At 41.2% G+C, this 25,092-nt stretch overlaps 1 protein-coding gene across 50 annotated transcripts in view; it reads left to right on the top strand.

The window, feature by feature from the left end:
• CELF1 (CUGBP Elav-like family member 1) overlaps positions 1-25,092 on the top strand; it is a 74,935-nt gene that overhangs the window by 34,190 nt on the left and 15,653 nt on the right. For 11 of the 50 annotated variants that reach the window (XM_082747670.1, XM_082747690.1, XM_082747689.1 and 8 more), the window contains 4 exons: positions 19,807-19,994; positions 21,546-21,628; positions 22,002-22,050; positions 24,439-24,573. In XM_082747670.1, the coding sequence (XP_082603796.1) occupies positions 19,817-19,994; positions 21,546-21,628; positions 22,002-22,050; positions 24,439-24,573 (445 nt within the window). In that variant the 5' untranslated portion in view covers positions 19,807-19,816. Of the gene's footprint in view, positions 1-709; positions 778-4,503; positions 4,544-7,952; positions 8,025-9,354; positions 9,507-11,445; positions 11,583-16,036; positions 16,170-19,806; positions 19,995-21,545; positions 21,629-22,001; positions 22,051-24,438; positions 24,574-25,092 lie in introns of those variants that run through there. The other 39 variants (XM_082747661.1, XM_082747663.1, XM_082747662.1 and 36 more) reach the window with 13 other exon arrangements.

Here is a 25,092-nt window from a genome sequence, read left to right as displayed (position 1 = left end):
TCTTTTTTTTTTTTTTTTTTTAAAGATTTTTATTTATTTGACAGAGAGAGAGGCAGGCAGAGAGAGAGATGGGAGGAAGCCGTCTCCCTGCAGAGCAGAGAGCCCAATGCAGGGCTCGATCCCAGGACCCTGGGATCATGACCTGAGCCGAAGGCAGAGGCTTTAACGCATTGAGCCACCCAGGCGCCCCTCAGTGAATCTCTTTAATCCACCTAACTACCCCAGGATTACAGAGAAGGGAAACAACAGTTAAACATTTCTCTGCAGTCATTCAGTCCTGGGTCCACCTGTTGTTACTGAGTGCTCTCAGGCAATTTATTTCATGTGATACTAGACTCTCCCTACAGTTAGTTGTGATGTATGATCCTGGATGAGAATCTGGTGGTAATTGTAGGGACATTGGAGTGCTAGGCAAACTGTTGAGTTTTAGCCCTAGACCCTGGTGGAGTTTTGCATCATGATGAACTGGGCTAGCCAGGAAAGCTTCCCATTTGATCTTTTTATCTGGTTACTTGGCTTTCTGGGATATGTGGGTTAGAGGACATGTAGTTTCCCAGTGCACTAAGCCCAAACTTTTTATTGAATTCACCACATAATGGAAAAAAGAAAGAAGCAAGAGTATTGCAAAGCAGTTTAAAAGGTAACAGACATTTTTTAAAAGAGCAGCTTTCCTAAGTAATTTCTATTGTTTCTTTCCTCTTCCATTTAGAAATTTGTACAGTGCCTTGGTGTTGTATTCAGGGCATCCATCTGGTTCCTTTGGAGGTAATTTTACAGGTGAGGAAGCTGACACCGGGAGATACTGATGAACTTACCCAGAGTCACACATCTACTGATTAATGGCAGGAGGTTTTCACTAGTCTTAACTATATTTCTCTTGTGACGATTGAAACTTTGGGTATTTACCTGCTTAGATTTGCCTTAGAAAAATAATCAGACTCAACTATATGGTCCTCCATATTTAATGGTCTTTTCTGTGATTTGTGTGCATGATCTTCCTTGTGGACAGTTTTAACTGGAGTCAGCTTTTGACCCAAGGGTTGAACTGCTTGACTATATATTCCAACTTCTTCATTGCCTGGATTCATGTGATCTTGAGAGTTACTTTATTTGTGTCTTTCCTTATCTGTAAATGGAGATAGGCTATGTATGAGGTTAAATACATAGTACCCAAAACACCACATGGCATAGAGTAAGTGTTCAGAAAATATCAGCTCTTAAAATTATTGCTATTCATAAATGTCTGGACATTTCTACCTACTTCCAGGTGATAAGGTTTACAATTTTTTTAAAGTAAGCTCTGTGCCAGATGTGGGGCTTCAGCTCATGACCTAGAGATAAAGAGTTGTGTGCTCTACCAGCTGAGCTAATCAGGTGCTCCAAGGTTTAGAAATTTTTTAAAAAAGATTTTATTTATTTGACAGATACCACAAGTCGGCAGAGAGGCAGGCAGAGACAGAGAGGGGGGGAGCAGGCTCCCTGCCAAGCAGAGAACCAGCTGCGGGGCTAGATCTCAGGATCCTGGGATCATGACCTGAGCCGAAGGCAGAGGCTTCAACCCACTGAGCCACCCAGGCGCCCCCCATGGTTTAGAAATTTTAAATACTATATTCTATCAACTCTGGGATGTACACATTTATTACCATTGATGGCATTGGAAATTCCTTGATTTCTGGTAACTTATTAGATTCTAAAGATAGAAAAATCTGTTCAAAAAACAATTCAGTTCAAAGTTGGATAAAAATTGGTGAATTATCTATTGTTTTGAATTATCCAGGCCTATTTTCGTATCTCCCAGGAGACCTGGGGTTACTCTGAGTGCAGGAAGGGTGAAAGGTGGGGCCTGCCTTGCCCTCCCCTGCCTTCAGCCTAAACAGCTTCACTTTTAATTTAGGTTTAGGGGAGAAACATTTCTGCCTTTAAAAACATTTGAAAGTTTCTAATCTGGTTAGTGGTTGAGTTCTTCATTTAGCTCCCTGCCTTGCATGAAAAATGTTTTTCAAAGTATTGAGGGCATTTACTAACAATTGTTAGTAAGAGTTGGTGAGTTGGACTAATGAGGCCAAGGTGATGAGTTCAGGCCTTAATGTAGGTCATTGAGCATTACTGTGCCTGCCACCAGCCCCTGTATGTTTGTGATTCAATGCATACTTTGTAAGAGTTGCTGATGGTGAGTCAGTGGTCATCTTTCTGGGAAGGATAGTGTTTTGTCATTTACTCAACATACAGGCTTTTTAGGTCAGCAGAAAACTGAGAAATAAAAAACCATTCATTACCTTGCCTTACTAAGGAAAGTGTGTAGGAGATGTGCTTTTGTATCAGAGAGGTAATGCTGTTCATTAGCTCTTGTATCTTTTTTTTTTTTTTTTTTTTTTTAAAGTCTCTACACCCACCGTGTGGGCTTTAACTCACAACTGTGAGATGAGAGTCGCACGCTCTACTGAGCGAGCCTGCCAGGTGCCTCAACTGTTGCATCTTTGGAACATGTCAAGACCATATAAATTCCAAGATATGTTCCAAAACCAAATATAAATTATTTCCAGGTTATTTATCTTTCCTTGGGGAAATTGTGGGGAAAGTAGTTTGCCTTTTAGCAAGTACCACTGACTTCCTAAGTATGATTTTTAAACTCAATAGGAGGTCCTATTTTGAACATGTTAATGTTTCACAAGTAGATTCCCTCAGAGGTAACTTGCCTCTCATTCTCTGTGGTGGATTGCCTGTGCAGCCCCCACCCCCCAGCCCCCACTTCTGGTGCACCTTTCCTCCCTTAGCCTTTTTTTTTCTTTTAGAGATTTTATTTATTTGCCAGAGAAAGCGGGAGTGCACAAGCAGGGCGAGTGACAGGCAGAGGGAGAAGCAGGCTTCCTGTTAAGCAAGGAGCCTTGGCATGGGACTCAGTACCAGGATCCTGGGCTTAGTACCTGAGCCCAAGTCAGACGATTAACTGACTGAGCCATCCAGGCGTCCCCCCCCCCCCCCCTTAACTCTTTCATCTCTGTTTGGAACCATCTTTATACCTCCCCTAATGGCCACCGAGAAAGGTAGAGATAATGTTAACAGAAAGAGATTTTTGTGGAGTTCAAGCTTTACAAAAGTGGTTCAAGCTTCCTCCGAGAGCACATGCATTTTGTTTGGTTCCCCACAGAAATGAAAGATATGAAAAGCAAACCTAAAACTTTTAGTTTCCACTCAGTTTTCCTCTCCCCCTAAAAGCATCTGTTTTCTTACAGACCAGGCAACAAAGTGTAAGAAAAGCAAAATTGGAAAGGCAAAGCTTTAAGAGAAAACACCTTCTTGTGTATTAAGCTTCCCATTGTCCTTCCAGTAACAAGGGTCTGTGTGGAAGAAGGTAGTACTGATCCGGGTGTGTGTGTGTGTGTGTGTGTGTGTGTGAGCGAGAGAGAGAGCGAGTGAGAGAGAGAGAGAGAGAATTTTCCTTTAAAAGTCTTTGGTTACTTGGGAGTAGTAGGGTGGTTAATACCCTACTTCTGTGTTTGTTTTTTGTCCCTCTGGCAGGGGGTGTAGAGGAAAGTTTGTAGGAATTTGGGCAGCTTTATAAAATCAATCTTGCTTGCAAGATTGTTCGATAATGTTTAAAAATAAAACAAATTGGTTTTGTGGTTCTTCTGTTTGCTTTTAGCTTCAATTAACCTCCCCATCTTCTGATTTTTGTTTGTTTGTTTATTTGTTTCAGTGGTTTACCACTGCCCTAGGGCCCCTGAGATGCATTTACACAGGCAGGAACTTGGTTGCCTCTGAAAAGTTTTATGCCTGGCACCTACCTATTCAGGAAGGTTGCTTTGGGGAAATAGCATGGTCTTTCCACATTAAGATATGATCTTTGGGGGCGCCTGGGTGGCTCGGTGGGTTAAGCCGCTGCCTTCGGCTCGGGTCATGATCTCAGGGTCCTGGGATCGAGTCCCGCATCGGGCTCTCTGCTCAGCAGGGAGCCTGCTTCCTCCTCTCTCTCTCTCTCTGCTTGCCTCTCTGCCTACTTGTGATCTCTCTCTGTCAAATAAATAAATAAAATCTTAAAAAAAAAAAAAAAAAAAAAAAAAAAAAGATATGATCTTTGATTGCTAAAAGAGTATAAGGCCTTTGGCTTTGTTGTAGTTTCTCATCCAAAAGCAGATGGAAAAATGACTTTTTTGGTGACCTAAATGTACTGAATTTCAGCCTCTTAAGTTGTAATCACTATGTTGCTATTTATTGTGACATTTGGGGTCAAGCCTGTATTAAGTCTTCTAGTGTTTTTATTTCTCCATTTTTTACATTGATGGTATTTTTAAGTTAACTTTGAGTTATTAAATGCAATTTATATTTTAAGGTATTACATAGTTTTAAAAATGGGAGGGGGGGAGGTTTTGGGTTTTTGTTGTTTTTGTTTCAATTCTTAGCCATGGTGACAAAAGGGGGCTTTTCTTAGGAAAGAAGCTACATGTCTGGAATTCTGAGAAGTATAGTCATGGCCCACTTATTTTTCTTTCCTTGGTTTTTTAGAGTGAAGACATAGTCCAGAAAGGGAGGTGTAAAGCCACAGGTATGGGCTAACTGTTGGATGAGTGTGCTCTGTGGTCATCTCTTTAACCTTCTTGCATGAGGCCTGTTGTGCAAATTTGAAAACATTGCATTCGGAAAGGTGATGGCTTTTTTCCTACATTGTGGGATGTAATTTCCTGTTCCTAGGAAGCTAGAAATATTTTCTTGCTCTTTCTCAACTTTTTCTCCTTAGCTGTTTCCCAAGGCAGTTTATCTCCCACTTGAATTAGCTGCTGCCTTGTTCTAATAGTGTGTGTGTGTGTGTGTGTGTGTGTGTGTGTGTGTGTAGCAAGTACTCTACACACAGCAACTACTCAGCTAACTTTCCTTCCCCATTCTGTGTCTTGCCTGAAAGACCCTGAGTAAACGAGAATGAGAATGAGGACAGAACTTAGTGGATTTCATACAAATACTACCCTCCTGAAACCAGAATTTGTTCAACATAACTGATTTTATAATTGATGCTGGAGCTGAAATAAAGTTTAAGCTTACATAGTATATTGTTATCAACTAAGAGTTACCCTAAAGTTCCAAAACATTTTGGGATCTAAAAATATGACCTGATTTGAAAGGTGGTCACCATATGACAGGACAGTTCATTAGGTCAGAGTTAGTTTGAGAAAGTCCAAGGAAGGCTCTGAGTTTATACTTTTGCTGACAGCACTAAGCACGGAAGAGTATCTTTCTGCCAGTCCTTATCTTTGACAGTGATTGGGGGAGGAGGTAGCGGTGAGTAAGGTTATATAGGGGGAGGAAGTGGAAAACTTATTAAATATCAAAAAAGTGATAGGTAGATTTCCTACCTTTAGCCTTGTCATATCCTCTCAGGGTACCATAAATGGTAATTCTATAGTCAAATCAATTTGAATACAAAAGTGACTGAACTTGGTGCTTTTTGTCCCACAGCAGTTGTAGATTAGAAACAAAATTTTTTAAAAAGAAAGATTTTTAAAGATTTTATGTATTTTAGAGAGAGCATCAGTGGTGGGTGGTGGGTGGGTAAAGAACAAGGGGAGAGGGAGAGAGAATCTCAAGCAGACTCCATGCTGAATGCAGAGCCCTATGTGGCTGTCCCAGGACTTGGAGATAATGACCTGAGCGGAAACCAAGAGTCAGACGCTTAATCTTCACTGAGCCACACAGGTGCCCCAGAAATACTCAATATTTTAGTAAATTCAAGCTGGTAAATGTAATTTTAAGCTTAAATTTTAAGTTAGTCTGCTTGGTTATTTTCTTTCTTTCTTTCTTTTTCTTTTTTCTTTTTTTTTTTTTTTTAAAGATTTTATTTATTTATTTGACAGACAGAGATCAGAAGTAGATGGAGAGGCAGGCAGAGTGAGTGGAGGAAGCAGGCTCCCTGCTGAGCAGAGAGCCTGATGCAGGCTTGATCCCAGGTCCCTGAGATCATGACCTGAGCCAAAGGCAGAGGCTTAACCCACTGGGCAACCCAGGCGTCCCAGCTTGGTTATTTTCAAGTAGCATCATTTGCTTACTTCTTTTCTACATCCCTTCTGTCACCTAACAGAAGCTTTGGGGGCAAAATATCTAATCCATTTAACTGTTGAGGTGTCATGACTTTTCCCTAGATCATTACATTTTTCTTTACATAGACTGATGGTGGTTTTTAATGACATAGGTTCTCTTTTATAATTTGACAGTAGGCTCTAATTTCCTTTATGCTCATATAACCAGGCTTCACATTTTTGCCCTTTAAAACACGCTTAGGTTATTGGGGTGGAAGTATAAAGTCCCGTCACTTGCCATTGAACTCTCTGGTTCTATTAGTCAAGATAGCCTGATGATTGCATGTGCCACCTGGGCCTTTTTGCTCAACTATGCTTTTCTTTGCTCTTTCACTCTTCTGACAGAACAACTGATGGGACTTCTAGCATTTCTCTCTTCTAATCCAGTTTTTAAACTGTTTATTCCATTCTGATGTTCTAAATGCAGTGTGTGCTCTTCTTCAGAGGCTTTCCCTTATCTACCAATCAGTTTTAATGATTCTGGTTCTTAATGTTACAGCAGGCCGATTGCCCCTGCCCTCACAACATTGGGCTTTTGAATTGTTGCCCCTAGAAAAGAAGTAGAGAATATTCAAGGCAAAGAAAACTAACACAGACCATCAGGGAAAGAAGAGGAAACCATGAATGTAAATTTATAGTGAGAGGACAGACGGTAAAAAGGAAGTGAGGGAAAATTAAAACCTCCTGCAGTGGACCCTTGGTTATAACCTTTCCTGTCATCTCTTTACTTCTAATGCATCCTTTGTGGAAAAAGCCTGGAATGTGTTTCTGATTAAGAAATTTTAAAAAACAACTATGGGCAGTTTTCTGTGAGTAATTGCTAATTCTGCTTTTTAATTTTCCCTAACATCTGCATTTTTGTATTTGAATAATTGTTTTTATCATTTGACTTTTTAATCTTTCTCTAAAATTGTGACTTGTGATTAATATCCATGCTTGCTTTTCCCACAAGCATGTTGAATTTAATTATACTGAGATGACTCTTGTGACCTGCCTAAAGAGAAGCACCGTCCTTCATGTAGTAGCATTTCCATCTTTTAAGTTTTTAGAGCAGTCTTGTCTTATAAATCATAAAATGGATTTTAAAACATTACTCTAAAACCAATACTTTTCAGCCTTTGGCTTGGTAAAAATTACTGTAAGGAGTGCATATCCCATACGCTGAGCAGTGCCTGGCTGCTCAGTAAAGTCTTCCACATTAAATACTCTTGTTATGCATGTGATTCTGATTTAAATGGAGATGGAGCTAGATATATTTTTAGTGAATAGTAAAAGCATAACAATCACTAGTGAGATTCTTTAAAATTTGTTGATTCCTTCCTTTTTAAAGGAACCCTTGAACTAAAAAAACAAAAAACCCTAATTTGGTTGTTGACGAACTCACAGTTAACTTCTTTGTTCTGCTAAGCTTTCTGTAGGAAGAAGCATGTGATCAGTTCCAGGGTGCATAGGAGAAACTAGGACGAACCGAACCAGTAACTTAACCAGTCCCAGCTAGGGTTACTGTCTTCTGCCTGCCTGGCGGTCAGCACTTGGTGAACTGCGTGCTGTGTGCCTGTTGCAGTCTCCTCTCACTGCAGCCTGGGGCAGCATCTCCCTTCAGGTGGAAGAGCTCCTGCAGCTTCTGACTCTAAAGTAGTGGGTCAAAGGAGCCAGGGTCTCTGACAGAATAGAAGAGCGGTTAGCTGCTGTTTCAGTTCTTACTTTAATAAATGCCTGTTTATTAGAAGACACAGTTTCTCCTTCGGTGGTCAGATGCGGACAGGGGTCCAGCACTGTTAGCCAGGCTACAGCACTTAGGCCTATGCGATGACATGTTGCCTTTCGTTGTTTTTGTTTTTAAGTAACGCTATACGTTTAGGAGTTCATTTGTTTACCTCTTTACAGGCTGAACATAACTTCCTTTTTTCAAAATTCCCTGTGTTGTGAACTGAGCTTGAGTGAAGTGAAATCTTTGAGGTAAGGCAATCCTAATGATAAAAATGGAAAGAAGGCCTGCGCAGTGTGGGAGCCTTCAGAGATAGAGTTTTAGAGTCACTGCCTAAATACTGAAATGCCACCATTTGTTGTTTGGAGGATGGGAAGCTAAATTGAGAACGGGAGCACCACATCTGCCTTGACTGCTAAGTATATCCATTTCTACTGCTCACCCATAATAGAATTTTTATGTGTGTGTGTTCATTAATCTTGGTTTTAGCATCAGTTTAAAGAGGACGGAGAATGTAGAGAGTTTACATTACTCGGTCCTTCCTTTACATGGTTGACTTTTTGCTTCTAGTGGGCCCTGCTTTTCTCATTATTATCACTCTGGTGGTTTTTGTTTCTCTAGAAAGGTCAGACAACAGAAAAGACATTGTTTCCTAGTACTCTGTCAAAAGGTCAAATATTACTTTTCATTTGTATTTTCACTTATTAAATACTCTGGTAAAAATAAGATTCAGGATAAAGTTTTGCCTATCCCATCTAATGAAGGTCATTGAAGCAGGAATTTTTTAAAAGTCCTTAACTCTGATGAGGACCCATTAGGGAGCACACTTTGTTCTCAACACACCATTGAGAAGTCGGGGTTGGTCCAGTGCAGTAGTAGTTAGTATGTGAGCCCTTGAGTTTTTGGTGACCAGTTCTTTAGCACCTTGCCTCTGGCCTGCTTCTGACCGTCTGAACCATCCCTTATGTGACAGTGCTGAGGTTAGTTTGGACCCGGCACTCTGCTCATTGCTGTCTTTGGCACATGGAAGCTAGGCCAACAACCCAATTTTCCTTTCCAAAAATATTTTCAGACCACATGAGGTGAACTTCTTTTCTTTTCTTTCTTTCTTTCTTTCTTTTTTTTTTTTACCCTAGGCTGTTTTTCCTTTTTTTTTTTTTTTTTTTTTTTTGCTTCAGGTAGGGTTTTTTTTTTTGTTTGTTTGTTTGTTTGTTTGTTTTTTTGCTTCAGGTAGTTTTAGGGTTTGGGGCCCCTCAAAACCTGATTCGTGGAAAGGAGTTTGGAGGATGTGAAACAAGTTTGTGTTTCTTCTGCTCTGTTAGCTGCTGCTATCTTCATGGATCTGACACTCTATTTATCTGACAGTGCACTTAGTACTGCTTCGCCAGGGAAAATCACACAAACCCAGCCTGGCGCATCAGCACTTTCATTGTGTGCCGGGCTGAGCCTCCCTTCACATGCTCACATCCCCCCTTTAATCCAATACTCCCTTTCCCCTCCCCAGTCCTGCCTGTTTCTGTGGCACTTATTGCTGGTTTCCCTGAGCTCCTGTTTCCACTTTGTGTTTTTTGTGGGGCCCAGGAAGCTAAAGCTGTGTGTATTTGTGGATCAGACAAGTGCAGCAAGTTAATATCATTGGCTTCTGAAGGGGAGAGTGAGGTGATGGCTGCGTTTAAGTTGGATTTCCTTCCAGAAATGATGGTGGATCATTGCTCTTTGAATTCCAGTCCTGTGTAAGTATTTTTGTTGTCTAATTTTTATCATAAGCAGAGGAACTGGGCAATTTTTTTTGTTATTTGATGAAACTAGTCCCTTTCCCTGAAAGAGGGAAGAAAAAATTGGGTGAGGAAGCCAAAGTCCACACTACTATTATTTTCTATTGTAGTCTGGTTCTGTTTCATTACTGCTGATTTCCTTGGGGCTGTAACTAAGTTCTCTACAAAAGGGTGCGTTTGATATATGAGCAGCTACATCAACTCAAGTGTGTTGGCTCCTTCAAGCTGTAGTGTTTTCCCATATGATAGATTTCAAAGTTTTTTTTTTTTTTTTTTAATTTGACAGAGAGAAATCACAAGTAGATGGAGAGGTAGGCAGAGAGAGAGAGAGAGGGAAGCAGGCTCCCCGCCGAGCAGAGAGCCCGATGCGGGACTCGATCCCAGGACCCTGAGATCATGACCTGAGCCGAAGGCAGCGGCTTAACCCACTGAGCCACCCAGGCGCCTGTATTTTTTTTTTTTTAACCTTAGCTTTACTGCTTTGCGTTGGATATGCAATTTCAAATAATCTTTTGGGAAGTTATTTATATCAAATTCTTAGATTACAGAAGAGACTGGCTACCAGAGTGTATGCAGAATGCTGTATTGGCATCTAAACTATAATCCTGGGCTCTGATTATTTTCCTAGTCTAACTGAAAATGCAACACAGTACATGATTTCAGGGATGTCAGATGGACACCCCCCACCCCCCCAGAAAAGCAAAGCTGGATCAGTCTTGATTGGCAGTTTGCCCAGATCTTCAGCATGGGAGCGAGAAACTAATCAGTGTGCAGTATTGTTCACGAAGTGACACTGCCGTTGTATGCGGCTAAATTGCTAACCTGGCCTGAGCTGTGGCTTCGGGAAACCTGAGTGCAGCACTTGGTATAGAAGAACCCATTTCTAACTGCTGATTTCAGTTACTTTAACCAGGCTTCAGAGTACCTTGAAACCTCAAGCAGATGAGCCTTAGGTTAATTCAAAGCCAAGAATATTAAGTGGTAGATTGGTCCTAGATAACAGTAAGGCCTTGAGAAGAGGCCTCCATTGGAAATCAGTTTACCTTGGGATTACATGTAACAGGTGTGGGTAATAGATTCTGAACAGTCCTTTTGTGATATAGTTTGGGGGACCTCAAAGGTACTGGTTTGCTCCTTTGAAATGGATGCTGTGCCTTCTCTGTAGTGTCCAAAATAATGGTAATTTAGATGTCCTTTTATGAAAGTTCTTTACTGCTAAAATTTTATTTTAGCTGCACATAACAGGTGAAATCACAATGAATGTCATCCTAAAGACTTAATACATAATAGAAGTACTCCATGTACCAGATATGTCTTTTTAGAAATAGGATTTGTGGCTCAAATTGTCTGTCATTGTTAACAGTATCTCTCTCTGCTTTGGCACTGCCTTTGGTCCTTAGATACAGCATTTTTCCTCAACCTGATTTCTCATCTTTCACGAGGTTAGACTAACTCAGTATCCCATGAAATCTGGATCACAGATCACTACATGAAAGTTACCTGGAATGTAAAAATGCTGATCCCTGGACCCATGCCTACATATTCTTATGCTTAGAATAGGACCCCAGAATCTGTATTTTAGCAATGTCCCATGTAGTTTTCATGGACACTGAGGTTTGAGAGCCATTGGACTGAATGCAGCATATCCTGTTAATGGTGATGGGGGAGGGGACACCATCACATCGTTTTTTTCCCCAAGTGCGTTTGCATTTATTTAATCCTCCATCCTACAGAAGCTGCAGGAAGTTAATTGGGCAGAAGCTATTGCCCATTTTATAGTAAAGAAGAAAAACCCAGTTGACAGAGGCTATAACTGACATGCCTGAGGACAGTTGGTGTCAGCCTTGGACTTAAAATCAAGTTTAATGATAACCCTCTTCTTATTTTTGCCTCCTAGAGCAGGCTGCCTCAGGTGTCATTGAACCAGGTATCCATGAGCCCAGCTCCTCTCATTACTGCAAGGCCTCGGGCCCACTCTCATGGGTACTATATGCCCAAACACCACAGAGTTGAGAGGAAGGAAGTTCTTGAATGGTGTGTTTTCCACTTTTTTGTTGGATTCTCAGCCCTTCTTTTAATTGATACTCTTTAGCAGGAGACTTGACATCAGTGGTTTTCTCTTTCAAGTGATTTTTGCCTGGGAATGTAATCTAACAATGTATTCCAGAATTTCTTTACAACAAAAGAGAAAAATGGCTGCTGGAGGTGTGCAGGGGTTGGGGGACCTGAACTGTAGTTCCTGTTCTTATTTTTAACCATGTCCTTGATCTGCTCTGACCACTCTTCAGCTTCCCTGGTTCCTCTTACTTTGCTTGTACCCTAGGAGATGGGTATTGTTTAGGAGTTGTAGCTCGGGCCCTTTTCTCTTGGCTTTCCCTTAGCATAAGGGGTATCAGTGTACTACTTTGATTCTCAGATCTCCGTGTTTATCCCTCAAATGTCTCCTGAGCTTCCCATGCAAAAACACTTTCCCAGATTGTACTAGAACCCAAGAGTGATCAGAAACTACTTCCTTTATCTTCATCTTTTTCATCAAGGGATCTCCAAGTTATAGGGAATCCTGCCTCCAAATTTTTCAGCTTTGCCGAGACTGGGCCCTAATCTTAGGAGCTAGTTTGTGTGGAAATCTCTGTATTATTTCCCATTCTATTTCATCCTCTGTATTATTGCCAGTTGTTCGTTTGTTTGTTTAAAGATTTTCTTTACTTGACAGAGCACAAGCAGTGGGAGCAGCAGGCAGAGGGAGAGGGAGAAGCAGTCTCTTCACTGAGCAGAGCCCAACATGGGGTTCTGTACCGGGACCCTGGGATCATGACCTGAGTCTAAGTCAGATGCTTAAACAACTGAGCCACTCAGCCGCCCCTGCCAGGTGTCTTTTAAAAGACCAATCTGATCACTTCCTTGTTTAAAAATCTTGGAATAAAGTCTAAGTCTGTCAGTATTACATGAAAAGCTCTTCACTGGGTCTCTCCAGTCTGTTTATTCTCATTGATTTTCTAGTGTTTTCTCTTTTTTCTAATTTTTTAAAATGTTTGTGTCCTCTCCCCTTTCTCAAGTCTTTTTCTACCTTTCTAATGCTGTCTCGCTCTCTTCCTTTTTTCTTAGTCCTTACCACGTCCTCCTTATGCCGTACTATAACGCAGTGTTTCCAGCCCTTCTGTCCATTCAGCTTAACCCCCGCCCTCCTCCCCCAAACAAAACCAAACCAACCAGCCACTTCGTTTCACAGAACTTTTATATATCTGTGAAAATATTTGTAGGGCATTATAGTTGAGTCCTTCCAATTGTCCAGTGCCATTGCCTTCAGGGCAGTATTGCTCAGTCTCCTTTTATAGCACCGTCTTGTGTGTAATGTCTCTTACATAGTAGGAACTTGGGAAATACAGTTGAATGAATGATAAACCCTATGAGGTTTTTTTTTTTTTTTTTTAATAATTAAAGGTAGTTACTGAAAGTCTCCAGATGTTTTATCTCTGATACTGTGAAGGCTAAAAACCTTCCCAAGCAGATTGTTAGCCTGAGCAAAACCTTTATTATTAGCTTTTTCTAGTACCTAACACCCCAACTAACAGGATGATTTCCCTTTATCAAAATGGAAATTCTTCCTTCCAGCATACATGCTTTTTGTCTTGTTCACACTAGAGAACAGCTGGTAAGTAATTGAGGCCAATGTTTCCGGGTCCTTTTTATTTTCATGTTCTTCTGGGCAGTTTCCACAGCACGGAGAGGGACTTGTTATGGGTAGGTGGGTGGCTGAAGATCAAGAAGCAGCAAATATTTATGCCGCTTGGGAGGTGGAAGGGTTGGTAAGTATCTGACATTTTTCTCTTTCTGTAGTGAACAAATGGAGATCAACAGGTAGTGAGAAGGGGGGGAGAGAAAAAAAGTGAGTAGTGAAAGGTTTTGGAAATGATTTTTTAAAAATTTATTGAAGTATAACTGACATACAATATTATTTAGTTTCAGGTATACAATGCGCAGTGATTTGACATTTGTATTGTGAAATGGTTATGACTGTTTAGTTACTATCTGACACTTTACAGAGTTAATAGTTTTTGTTTTTTCCTTTTTAACATTTTATTTTATTCATTTGACAGAACACAAGCAGGGGGAGTGGGAGAGGGGAAAGCAGGCTCCCTAATGAGAAGGGAGCCGGACATGGGGCTTGGTCCTGGGACCCTGGGATCATGACCTGAGCTGAAGGCAGATGCTCAACCAACTGAGCCATCCAGGCGCCCCAATGGAGTTAATAGTTTATTTACTGTATTCCCATGCTGTACATCACATCCCCATGATTTATTTTATAACTGGCAATTTGTATTTATTAATCCCCTCTCCCCATTTCTTTCCCCCTAAGGATATTGTTTTTAAACAGATAGAAAGTTAGTATTTGTCAGCCTGTTTGGCTGCAAGGAACAGATACTCACTAGAGCTAGCATATATCCATATATTAAAGTGTTTTTTTTTTGTAAGGACACACGTGGACTGGATTGTAATGTAATCAGGAACTCCACAGCTGGAAGACCTGGAAACTCCCATATTTCTGACCCTGGACACATGTTCTGCTCTCTGCATGTGCTGCTACTTCTGCTTTTCACCCACCTCATATCTGTGGGTGCAGCATGGCTTTGCCTTGCCACTGCCCTTCCAGCCTGTTTTCTACTACTCTTGTTCTGCCTGTATGTGTCTCTCTCTCAAATTAAGATATAATTCAGACAGTATAAAATTTACCCTTTTATTTTATTTTTTAAAAATATTTTATTTATTTGACAGAGATCACAAGTAGGCAGAGAGACAGGCAGAGAGAGAGGAGGAAGCAGACTCCCCACAGAGCAGAGAGCCCAGTGTGGGGCCTGATCCCAGGACCCTGGGATCATGACCTGAGCCGAAGGCAGAGGCTTTAACCCACTGAGCCACCCAAGTGCCCCCAAATTTACTTACCCTTTAAAAAGTGCACAATTCAATGACTTTTTTTTTTTTTTTTAAGATTTTATTTATTTATTTGACAGACAGCGATCACAAGTAGGCAGAGAAGCAGGCAGAGAAGGGGGTGGGGAGCAGGCTCCCTGCTGAGCAAAGAGCCCCATGCAGGGCTCCATTCCAGGACCCTGGGATCTGAGCGGAAGGCAGAGGCTTTAACCCGCTGACCCATCCAGGTGCCCCAATTCAGTGACTTTTTTTTTTTTTTTTAAAGATTTTATTTATTTATTTGACAGACAGAGATCTTAAGTAGGCAGAGAGGCAGGCAGAGAGAGAGAGGAGGAAACAGGCTCCCTGCTGAGCAGAGAGCCCGATGCGGGGCTCGATCCCAGGACCCTGGGATCATGACCTGAGCCGAAGGCAGCGGCTTAACCACTGAGCCACCCAGGCGCCCCAAATTCAGTGACTTTTAATATATCTACAAAGTTGTGCAGTTTGTCACCACTAATTGGAGAAAACTTTTATCACCCTAAGAAGAAATCCTGTAACCATTAGCAGTCATCCTCCCCCCCACCCAGTTCCCATTCCTAGGCACCTACTAACTTGCTTTCTGTTTTTACAGGTTGGTCTCTTCTGATAGTTTCACATAAAAGAAATCCTACAATATGTAGCCATTGGTGATTGGCTTCTTTTACTTGGCATCATGTTTTCAACCTTCATAGATGTGTAGCGTGACCTCTGTTATCTCTTGCCAATGCTCTTTTATCTTGTCAACTTAGACTTTTCTCTAGTTGCAGCTTTCCCACTTCTGACTTCACCACTGCCTATTTCTGTTAACCAGTTCCAGATTCTTTAGAGCAGTGTTCTGTGCCATAGAATTTTCTGTGATGATAAAAATGTTCTCTGCCTCTGTTGTCCTATGCAGTAGCCATTGGCCAGTCCTGTTGACTTGCTCTGTGTAGCCGTAAGGAACTTGATTGGCCTGTCCTGTCCTTTTGTTTTAGGAATAGGTCTTAGATTTCTGGCTAGCCAGTAGATGAATTTGCTGGGTTAAGATCCACCCACTGGTCTAGTTCACGGGGGCCAAGGGATAGGAGAGGGAGACAGAACATCAACTCTGCTTCTCAGCTGGACCTAGGGCCAGAAAGTTTTGAGAGAGCGATAGGAGAACGAGAAGAGAGGGTTCAAGAATTCTGAACAAATGTGTACTTTAGAAATAAAACTCTTTGTTTTCTCTCTCCTGTCTCTCTTCCAAATTGTTTCGCTCTTTTCCTATGGCGTGTTCCATCAAGAATCAGGGTGGACAGGGCAGCCTCTGGTTATGATTTTTCATAATTTCTCATTCTTTTTTTTTTTAAAGATTTATTTATTTATTTGACAGACAGAGATCACAAGTAGGCAGAGAGGCAGACAGAGAGAGAGGAGGAAGCAGGCTCCCTGCTGAGCAGAGAGCCCGATGTGGGGCTCGATCCCAGGACCCTGGGATCATGACCTGAGTCCAAAGCAGAGTCTTTAACCCACTGAGCCATCCAGGCGCCCCTAATTTCTCATTCTTAATGATTTGCCAGTTGCTGCCAGGAACAGAAACGTTAAAAGAGTTGGTTTGGTGCTGTGCCTGTCCTTTAAAACCTTGCTGCCTCCTCTCCCTACTTACCTCACTGCTACGGGCCCCGCTTTTCCTCTCATCCATTCTGCTCTCAGGTCAGTACTTTTCGCAAAGGATAAGAGTTTCCATAGACTTGCCTCTTAGGAGTGATGGGGACAGGATAGATATTTCTCCAGAGGGCTGAATTCATGGTTCTTGAATATGCATAATAAATACCAGTAATTGATGACCACTGACTCAGAAGAGCTCTCCATCAATGGGGAGGTAAGGCACACATTTGGAAGTGTTTTTAGTGACATACAGACTAAATGCCATACGTGGGTGTTGTGGGCTCCTTGCCATATCACACTGAGAATCTTGTCCCCAGGTGACTTTTTTGTGCAATGGTGACTTTTAACTAAGGACAACATGCATACTGGAGCTATGTGTGGAAGGTGGAGGATAGGACATTGTTCTTTGACACAGTAACAGTTGATTACCCACATTTTCCTTACTCATCAATATATACCACATTTCACACAGTGTCTGGCTTATATAACTAAGTGCCCAGTATTTGTTAGAGGAAGGAATAAGTCCGTGCAAAAACTCTAGTTACCTGATGGCCACGGCATCTTCAACCCGGCCTAATTTGCTATGCACTAGAAGTGTTTCTCAGATTGGTGAAGGACAGTGTTCTGTGCCTGCTACCACCCAACTTATAAACCACAACCAAAGCAGTTCAGTAGAAAAACAAACTAATAAGGTGTAAGCTTGCATTTTGTACCCTATTTATTTATTTATTTATTTATTTTTAAGATTTTATGTATTTGACAGAGATCACAAATAGAGAGGCAGGCAGAGAGAGAGGAGGAAGCAGGCTCCCTGCTGAACAGAGAGCCCACTGCAGCTCAATCCCAAGACCCTGGGATCATGACCTGCGCCCAAAGCAGAGGCTTTAACCCACTGAGCCACACAGGTGCCCCAGCATTTTGTATCTTTTTATTATCACTACATTGAATATAAATATATATAAAATTACTTAGCTCAATTGCTGTAAAAGTTTCTAAAGCGTTAAGTGTGAAGATTTCCCCTGGTCCTTGGGCACTTTGAATAGCACTCACTGGTCTAAGGGATTCTTCCAGCTAATGAAGGGGTACACACGGGGGTGGGGTGGGGGGGAGGGTGGTACATGGAGTGGGTGGACATGAAGAAATGGAGAAGGATTTGGAGAGTAAAGAGAGAAAGGGAGGGCATTTATCTAGAATGCCAAGTCTCTACTATACTTTTGGATAAACCGTAATTAATATATATTGACTCTGCTTATGCTTTGGCACTAAACTGTGATGTAGAAAATTTAGAAATGGCACACAAATGCAGAAGAAAGGGACAGACAGAGGTGTTGCCTCCAGTGTAATTATGAATTGATAAACCTCCACCTCTTTTCAAAAATTGTGTCAACATCGCTATCATCAAAACATATTCTGAGCACCATTTGGGTTCTCAGTTAAGCCTCCCTTAGAACAGAAATATAATTAAAGACTGGCAGCATTTTAATAAAATCATATTAAAGCTGGTAATTGAACTTGTTGGAGGCAAATTGTAGGGAGCGACCACCATTGTTTCATTAGTCATGGGACTTTTTTTTAAATCATAGTAGCATGAATTCTGTTAGAATATTGTGATTAAGCTTCTAAAAGCAACTACAAGTATATTTTTACAAAAACTTGCCTCACACAGTTTTGAATTAGTAAAGGAAAGCCAGTAAAACAGTGCATTTCAAAACACTTGGGCAAAAAAGAGTATTGATCCTGCGAGAATCAAATAATCACAGGCGATACTAGTTGCTCTTTAATTTGTGAGCCCTCTTTGTGCACAACATTCATTTTTATCAGGATTAGTTGCTTAAATTCATTGGGGAGTTATTGAGAACACGAAATTGCTCCCATGGCACATCTGAGTACTTCTTTGAACTAGGTGCTATACCAGGGGTGGCTGCAAGAATGAGTTGCAGTAAAACACTTTCTGCCTTCAAGGAACTGTCAGTCTAGTTGGGAGAGGCAGATATGCCAGATGATGCTAAAAGGTGGGAATATTGTAATGAAGGTGGAAATTTAGTACTCTCTGAGTCCTGACGAAGCTAACCTGAAAGTATGGGAAACCTTCACAGACATCGTGATAAGAGTTGCTCTATATATGCCATTTGTCTTAGACTTTTGATATTTAGTTCTAGATTCAGTCAAGGTGGTGTGTAAATAGCCCCTGTGGGTTTTCAGTTATAAGAAATTTAGGAATTAACAGGGCTCCTGGGTGGTTCAGTCATTAAGCATCTGACTCTTGATTTCCAGTCAGGTCATGATCTCAGGGTAATGGGATAGAGCCCTGGGGCTGCACACTTAGTGGACAGTATGCTCGAATTTCTCCCCTGCTTCCTCTGCCCCTCCCCCAGCACTTGTGGAAGTGCTTGTAGTGTGCTTACTCCCTCTATCAGTTAAATCTTTTTAAAGAAATACAGGAATTAAAATACAGAGGTTGAACTACCTGCAGAGATTCACCCTTTTCAGGGATTTCAGATAGTGTTCAGAAGACAGTGGTGGGAGGGCACCTGGGTGGCTCAGTTGGTTAAGCAACTGTCTTCAGCCGGGGTCATGGGATCCAGTCCCACATTGGGCTCCCTGCTCAGTGGGGAGTCTGCTTCTTCCTCTAACCTTGCCAAGTCTCATTCTCTCTCTCTCTCTCTCTCTCTCTCTCTTTCTCAAGTAAATTTTAAAAAAGAAGAAGATAGCAGTGGTGGAAAAGCTATTGTTTTGCTAGAAAACTAGTGTTTTATTTCATGTTGATATTAGGACATGGCAAATTTGAATATGATGAAGCGATTTCTGGATTAAGCGCGCACACTAACAGAATAGTTAACCATGCTGGCTGTTTGGAATTTAAGTTGTTAGTGGTTGAGATGAATGCTAAGAGTAAGATCTTGGTCAGTGGTAGGAGAAGGACTTTGATGCATTCTGGAAATATTTGTAGTCCAGGAAGGACTCTCCCTAGGTTCTTGGCAGTGGAGGGATAAAAATGAAGGTATTTAGTAGGAGCATTACAAGTTTGATGTGATAGGAGTGTGACAGTCTAAAAGGCAAAGCTTTTCTTGCCTTCCTCCCTCTTCCTACTCCCCTCCCCCATTGGGTAGGGCTCAAACTCACAGCCCTGAGATCGAGAGTCACATGGTCTACTGTCTGAGCCAGACGCCCCAGGCCAACATTGTTCCACTCTTTTCTTAGCTCAGGCCTTGGAAATAAGTGCTTCTCTTCCAAAATCTACTGAAAGAAAACTTGTACCTGTCATTGTATACATTGGGAGTCCTGAATCTTACCCCTCATCAATAGTCCTTTCTGATTTTTACGTATATTTTTAAAAGTTTTCTTAACTGTGCTTCAAAACAATGAAAACTTGCATACAAACTTTACCTCTTAAGTTCTGAGAATTCTCATGCTAGACAGGGAATGAGTGCTGCTTAGTTCCTTAGTTAAAACCCAGATTTCCTAATCAGAATGTGACTTCAGTTTGGGATCTAATGGAAGGCATGGCCATGGGTGAAGGTGAGGATGGGGAACTCTGGTATATTGAATGGCAATAGTAAAAAGGAGTAGAATTCTTTCCCCCTACTTTTTCAGAAAGTAGTTGAGATGTTTAAAGAAAAGTAACCATCCCCCTGGAGAGTACCGTGAATATGTAAAAGAAGCTGTATTTTGTTTTATGCAGCTCAAAGAAAATGAACGGCACCCTGGACCACCCAGACCAACCGGATCTTGATGCTATCAAGATGTTTGTGGGCCAGGTTCCAAGGACCTGGTCTGAGAAGGATTTGAGGGAACTCTTTGAACAGTATGGTGCTGTCTATGAAATCAATGTCCTAAGGGATAGGAGCCAAAATCCTCCTCAGAGCAAAGGTAAGGGCTTTGGGTTTTATAGGTAGTTTCTGTCTTGTGCGTGCTGTCACTTGTTGCCAGAATGCTCCTCTGTTCATATTCTAAAGGGGGGGAAATATGTCCTTCTATAGTAGTTATATTTTCCAGACCAAACACATTTAATGGCATAAAAATAAAAAGTTAAGGTGACGTCATGAAGATAATTTGTAAATTGGATTGTAGGTGGTCCTTTGTGAGAGCTCTGAATTCAAGAGACAGACTCGTGAGTGTGTGTGTGTCTCTCTCTTTTTTTTTAATGTGAGTGTCTCTTAATCTTGGGAATGGAATGAAAAGTTGAAATAAATAACTGCGTAAGGTTTTCTTTGGTGTTTTGGCTAGACTAAGCTGGAAGAAAAAGACTGTCTACACCATACCTGTGGATTTCTGTTAGTGTTACAGAGGCCTTGCAGGATGGCTTAGCAACCAGGACGGTAACCTGTTTGTTGTAGCTTACATGATGAATGGAAAAAAGACGGAGCTACTTGCCGAAATACCTACCAGAGTGGAAGCTTTAGGAAAGCAATGGTAGAAAAGCCATTAGCTTTGCCCTGTACATGCACCTACAGTATTCCTTCCAAATAACCGATTTCAGAATAATACTCTGGGGATGTTGTTCTGCAGTGCAGATGGGAGCAAGCAGGATTGCTATGTTTGAAGCCAGCTTAGTAACAGGACCTAGGAGCAGAGACATTATTTTTTTTTTTTTGTGGCATAGTTAACAAAAAATATAAAGAATTGTAGTTTCTGAAAATGACTGGTAATATAACATGCAGTGATTTAGAATCTTAATTGCAGTGATTTTGAAAGGAATCAGTATTGTGTGTCGTGGGACTCGGAGCCCATATTTATAAGACGCACTTCTCCCTTCCTGTCCCTAATACAGATACAAAGAACAAAATTTGCAGATCTCCTCAGGGCCATGTGCTGTTAGAAGCTTAATTATATTTGATTAAAACCAAGGGTCCAAAAAAGGATATTAAGAGTTTCTTGCTCTTTAGTCATTTTATAACTTAATAAATGATCATTATGTTTGAGACATATGGTAGAAATTGGCTACAATCTAAGGAGGGATTTATTCTGAGAAAGAATGCGTTCCTGGTGGACTACAAGTCACAGGAATGCAGGGCCCCGTCTCTTTTGTTTGTTGCTGCATGTCTTGCCCAGCACACTTACCTGGTGCTCCAAGTAGGGTGGGTTAGTGGTGAATTCTTGGGTAAGGGGATCCGCAGGTCTTTCAGTACTATGGCATTGGTAAGGGAAGTTGTTTTTCCCAGAGAAGTTAGAGGAGCAGCTAAAGAATTTTAGTAGAACTCACAGACTGTAACAATAAAGAAAATGCACAGAGAGTAATGTAAGGGTTTTTCTGTTTCTCTCACTCTGCCCCTTCTCTCTCTTGGAAGCAGTTGGGATGGGGGTTGCTAATATTAATAAACCTAGCTTTCTCTTTGAAGTCCCAGTATATCCATGGAGGAGGGAGTATTCCAGGAATTGCCTGCTTTCGAAGGTGATTTGTTGAAATTTTATTTATTTCAGGGTGCTGTTTTGTTACATTTTACACCCGCAAAGCTGCATTAGAAGCGCAGAATGCTCTTCACAACATGAAGGTCCTCCCAGGGGTAAGAATTCTCCTACCAATAAGTGGAACTGTGGAGTTTTTGACATATGGAACATACTTACACATGTCAGGCACATACTGAAAAACCATTTTGAGGAAAAGCTGACTGACTGCCAGAGTCATTGATACAGAGGAGAACATAAAGGGAACATTTCAAACAAGATAGGCTGAAAGTGGTTTAGTTCTCTTTTAGCCAAGAGAATTTTGACTTCTTGATTCTCATTCTTTGATATTTTGGGAAGAAATCATGAAACAGATATAAGGCCAGAGAAGATTCTTAAGGCTCTAGTTTCAGTATTGCTTTTAGAGTCCTCATTTATGTTTCTGTGCCTTCAGTGTGTATAGTGATGATATGTATGTGTTTTCCTTTTTAGATGCACCACCCTATACAGATGAAGCCTGCCGACAGTGAGAAGAACAATGGTAAGCAGTTGTGTAAAGCCCTCCCCTGATTAGATTTTTTCTAGTTTACTATTCGTTCTGATGGCATCTGGATTGTATTTGCTTTAAGCAGTCATTTGTTTTTGTTTTTTTTAACTGACATCTAAGTGACAAAATGTGTGCAGCATAATGATTCAGTCCTTGTTTATATTAGAAATGATCTCCCATGGTAAGTCTGGTCAGTATCTGTCACCATACAAAGTTCTAAAAATGTTTTATTTTTTTATAAGAATTTTTAAGATCTACTTTCTTTTCTTTCTTTCTTTTTTTTTTTAAAGATTTTATTTATTTATTTGACAGAGAGAAATTACAAGTAGATGGAGAGGCAGGCAGAGAGAGAGAGAGGGAAGCAGGCTCCCTGCCGAGCAGAGAGCCCGATGCGGGACTCGATCCCAGGACCCTGAGATCATGACCTGAGCCGAAGGCAGCGGCTTAACCCACTGAGCCACCCAGGCGCGCCCCCTAAGATCTACTTTCTAAGCAACTTTTAAATATACAATACAGTACTGTTAACTAGCGACCGTGCTAAATTATTTTATAATGGGAAGTTTGTACCTTTTGATCCATTTTGCCTTTTTCCCCAGTCCCTTATGCCCGACCTTTGGCAACCACTAGTCCTGTTCTGTGTATCTGTGAACCTCAGGGGTGTGTGTGTGTTTTGTTTTGTTTTTTAAGGTTTTACTTACAAGTGAGAGCATACAGTATCTTTCTCTGACTTATTTCACTTAGCATAATGCCCTCAGGATCCATCCATGTTGTCACAAATGACAAGATTCCATGCTTTTTTATGGCTGAATAATATCTGCAGTGTATGTATGTGTGTACACACATTTTCTTGATCCATTCATCTGTTGATAGACACATTTCCATTTCTTGGCTCTTGAAAATAATGCTGCAGTGAACATGGGTGTACAGCTTTTTTTTTTTGTAAGATTTTATTTTTACATAATCTCTACAACCAGTGGGGGACTCGAACTCACAACCCCATGATGGAGAGTCGCACGTTCCACTGACTCAGCCAGCCAGGCGCCCTGGGTGTGCAGCTTTTTGAGTTAGTGTTTTCATTTTCTTCTATCTCTATTCTTATTTGCACTCACTTTCTCCCTCTCTCAAATATTTATCTTTTTTTAAAGATTTCATTTATTTGAGAGAGTGAGAGAAACAGAATGAGCAGGGGGAGAGACAGAGGGAGAGGGAGAAGCATACTCTTTGCTGACCAGGGAACCCAACCTGGGGCTTGATCTCAGGACTCCAGGATCATGACCTGAGTTGAAGGCAAATGCTTAACCGACTGAGCCACCCAGGTGCCCCTAAGTAAAATCTTTAAAAACAATAATAATAAATTGGTTTTTTTTCCCCTTAAATATGGTAAATAATGAGATAGAGTTCATAGGTAAACGGTATAAGAACATTTTAGAGTGGGGCACCTGGGTGGCTCAGTGGGTTAAGGCCTCTGCCTTCAGCTCAGGTCGTGATCTCGGGGTCCTGGGATCGAGCCTCGCATCTGGCTCTCTGCTCGGCGGGGAGCCTGCTTCCTCCCCCCGCTCTGCCTGCCTCTCTGCCTGTTTGTGATCTCTCTCTCTGTCAAATAAATAAATAAAATCTTAAAAAAAAAAAACATTTTAGAGTAAAATGGTATGTCTTTGATCAATATAATTTCTTATGGACAGAAAGGACTAAGGAGAACTTAGTCCTTAAGAGATGAATCAGAAAAAGAAAAATGACAATTACACTCACTGAAATGTGTGTTGTGTTTCTCTTGTCATATCAGGTCAGTGTGAAAACTTGTCCTTTGGTACAGTAGTACTGCTAGTAAGAACAAACATCACAAGTGCTACACAAGATGCTGAGTGCTTTGCATTTAAAACTTACAGCTGCCTCTGATTTTTTTTTTTTTTAAAGATTTTAGTATTTATTTGACAGAGATCACAAGTAGGCAGAGAGAGAAGGGGAAGCAGGCCCCCTGCTGAGCAGAGAGCCCAATGCGGGGCTGGATCCCAGGACCCTGGGATCATGACCTGAGCTGAAGGCAGAGGCTTTGGCACTGAGCCACCCAGGCACCCCTATAACTAGCTACCTTTGAGATGAAAGTCATTATCCCTATTAATCAGGTGCCAGTCATGGAATGGCTAAGTAACTTTGACAAGATCACAAACTATGTCATCTAAATGCTTCCAGTTTAAATTTTAAGGTACAATTGAATATAAGAGGAGGTGCTAAATGATGAAAAAATGCTTATCTTAGAATCCAAGTGATATGATATGTAGGCATAGAGCCAGGATTCAAGTATGGACAGTCTGACCCCAGAGTCTGTGCTGCACTACGTCTTGTAGTTATAATGTTCAAGCTTTTCGTGTTTTACTCTCTTAGCAGTGGAAGACAGGAAGCTGTTTATTGGTATGATTTCCAAGAAGTGCACTGAAAATGACATCCGAGTCATGTTCTCTTCATTTGGACAGATTGAAGAATGCCGGATATTACGGGGACCTGATGGACTGAGCCGAGGTAGGTATATTTCTAGCTTTTAAAGATACTTAAATTTGGAGTCTCTTTTAGTTGGACCAGTGGAAACCAATGATCCCTACCCAACATGGCCTTGTCTTGATGGAGAGGTTGGGCTTGGTGTTGTACGTCTAGCTCCCATCATGGCTCCTCCTACCAGTTGATTCCTTTAGAATTGTCCCAGCCCCCTAAGGAGTCTGCATTCTGCACTATAGTTTCATGTGTTAAAATTTTCTCTTTTTGTGCTTGGAGAGGTCCTTAATGCCAAAGTGGAACACTTTCTTCTCAAGAGGAACTAGAGGATTATGATTCCTCCTTTATCCCTTTATCGAGTTCTTTCATTCCTGTTGTGCTTCCCAGGTTATTCATGAAAGCACGTAGCACTATTATGATGTGTCTGTCTCCTCCACTAGATCTTAAGCCCCCTGAAGGCAGGAACCATATCTGTATTGCTAGCATAGTACTTGGCACATAATAGGTGCTCAGTAAATGTCTATCAGCTAATTAATAAGCAAATGAATG

The sequence above is a fragment of the Mustela nivalis genome, assembly GCF_964662115.1.
Source record: "Mustela nivalis genome assembly, chromosome: 9".
In the NCBI taxonomy this organism is placed as follows: Eukaryota; Metazoa; Chordata; class Mammalia; order Carnivora; family Mustelidae; genus Mustela; species Mustela nivalis.
This window is presented reverse-complemented; position numbering and strand designations above follow the sequence as displayed.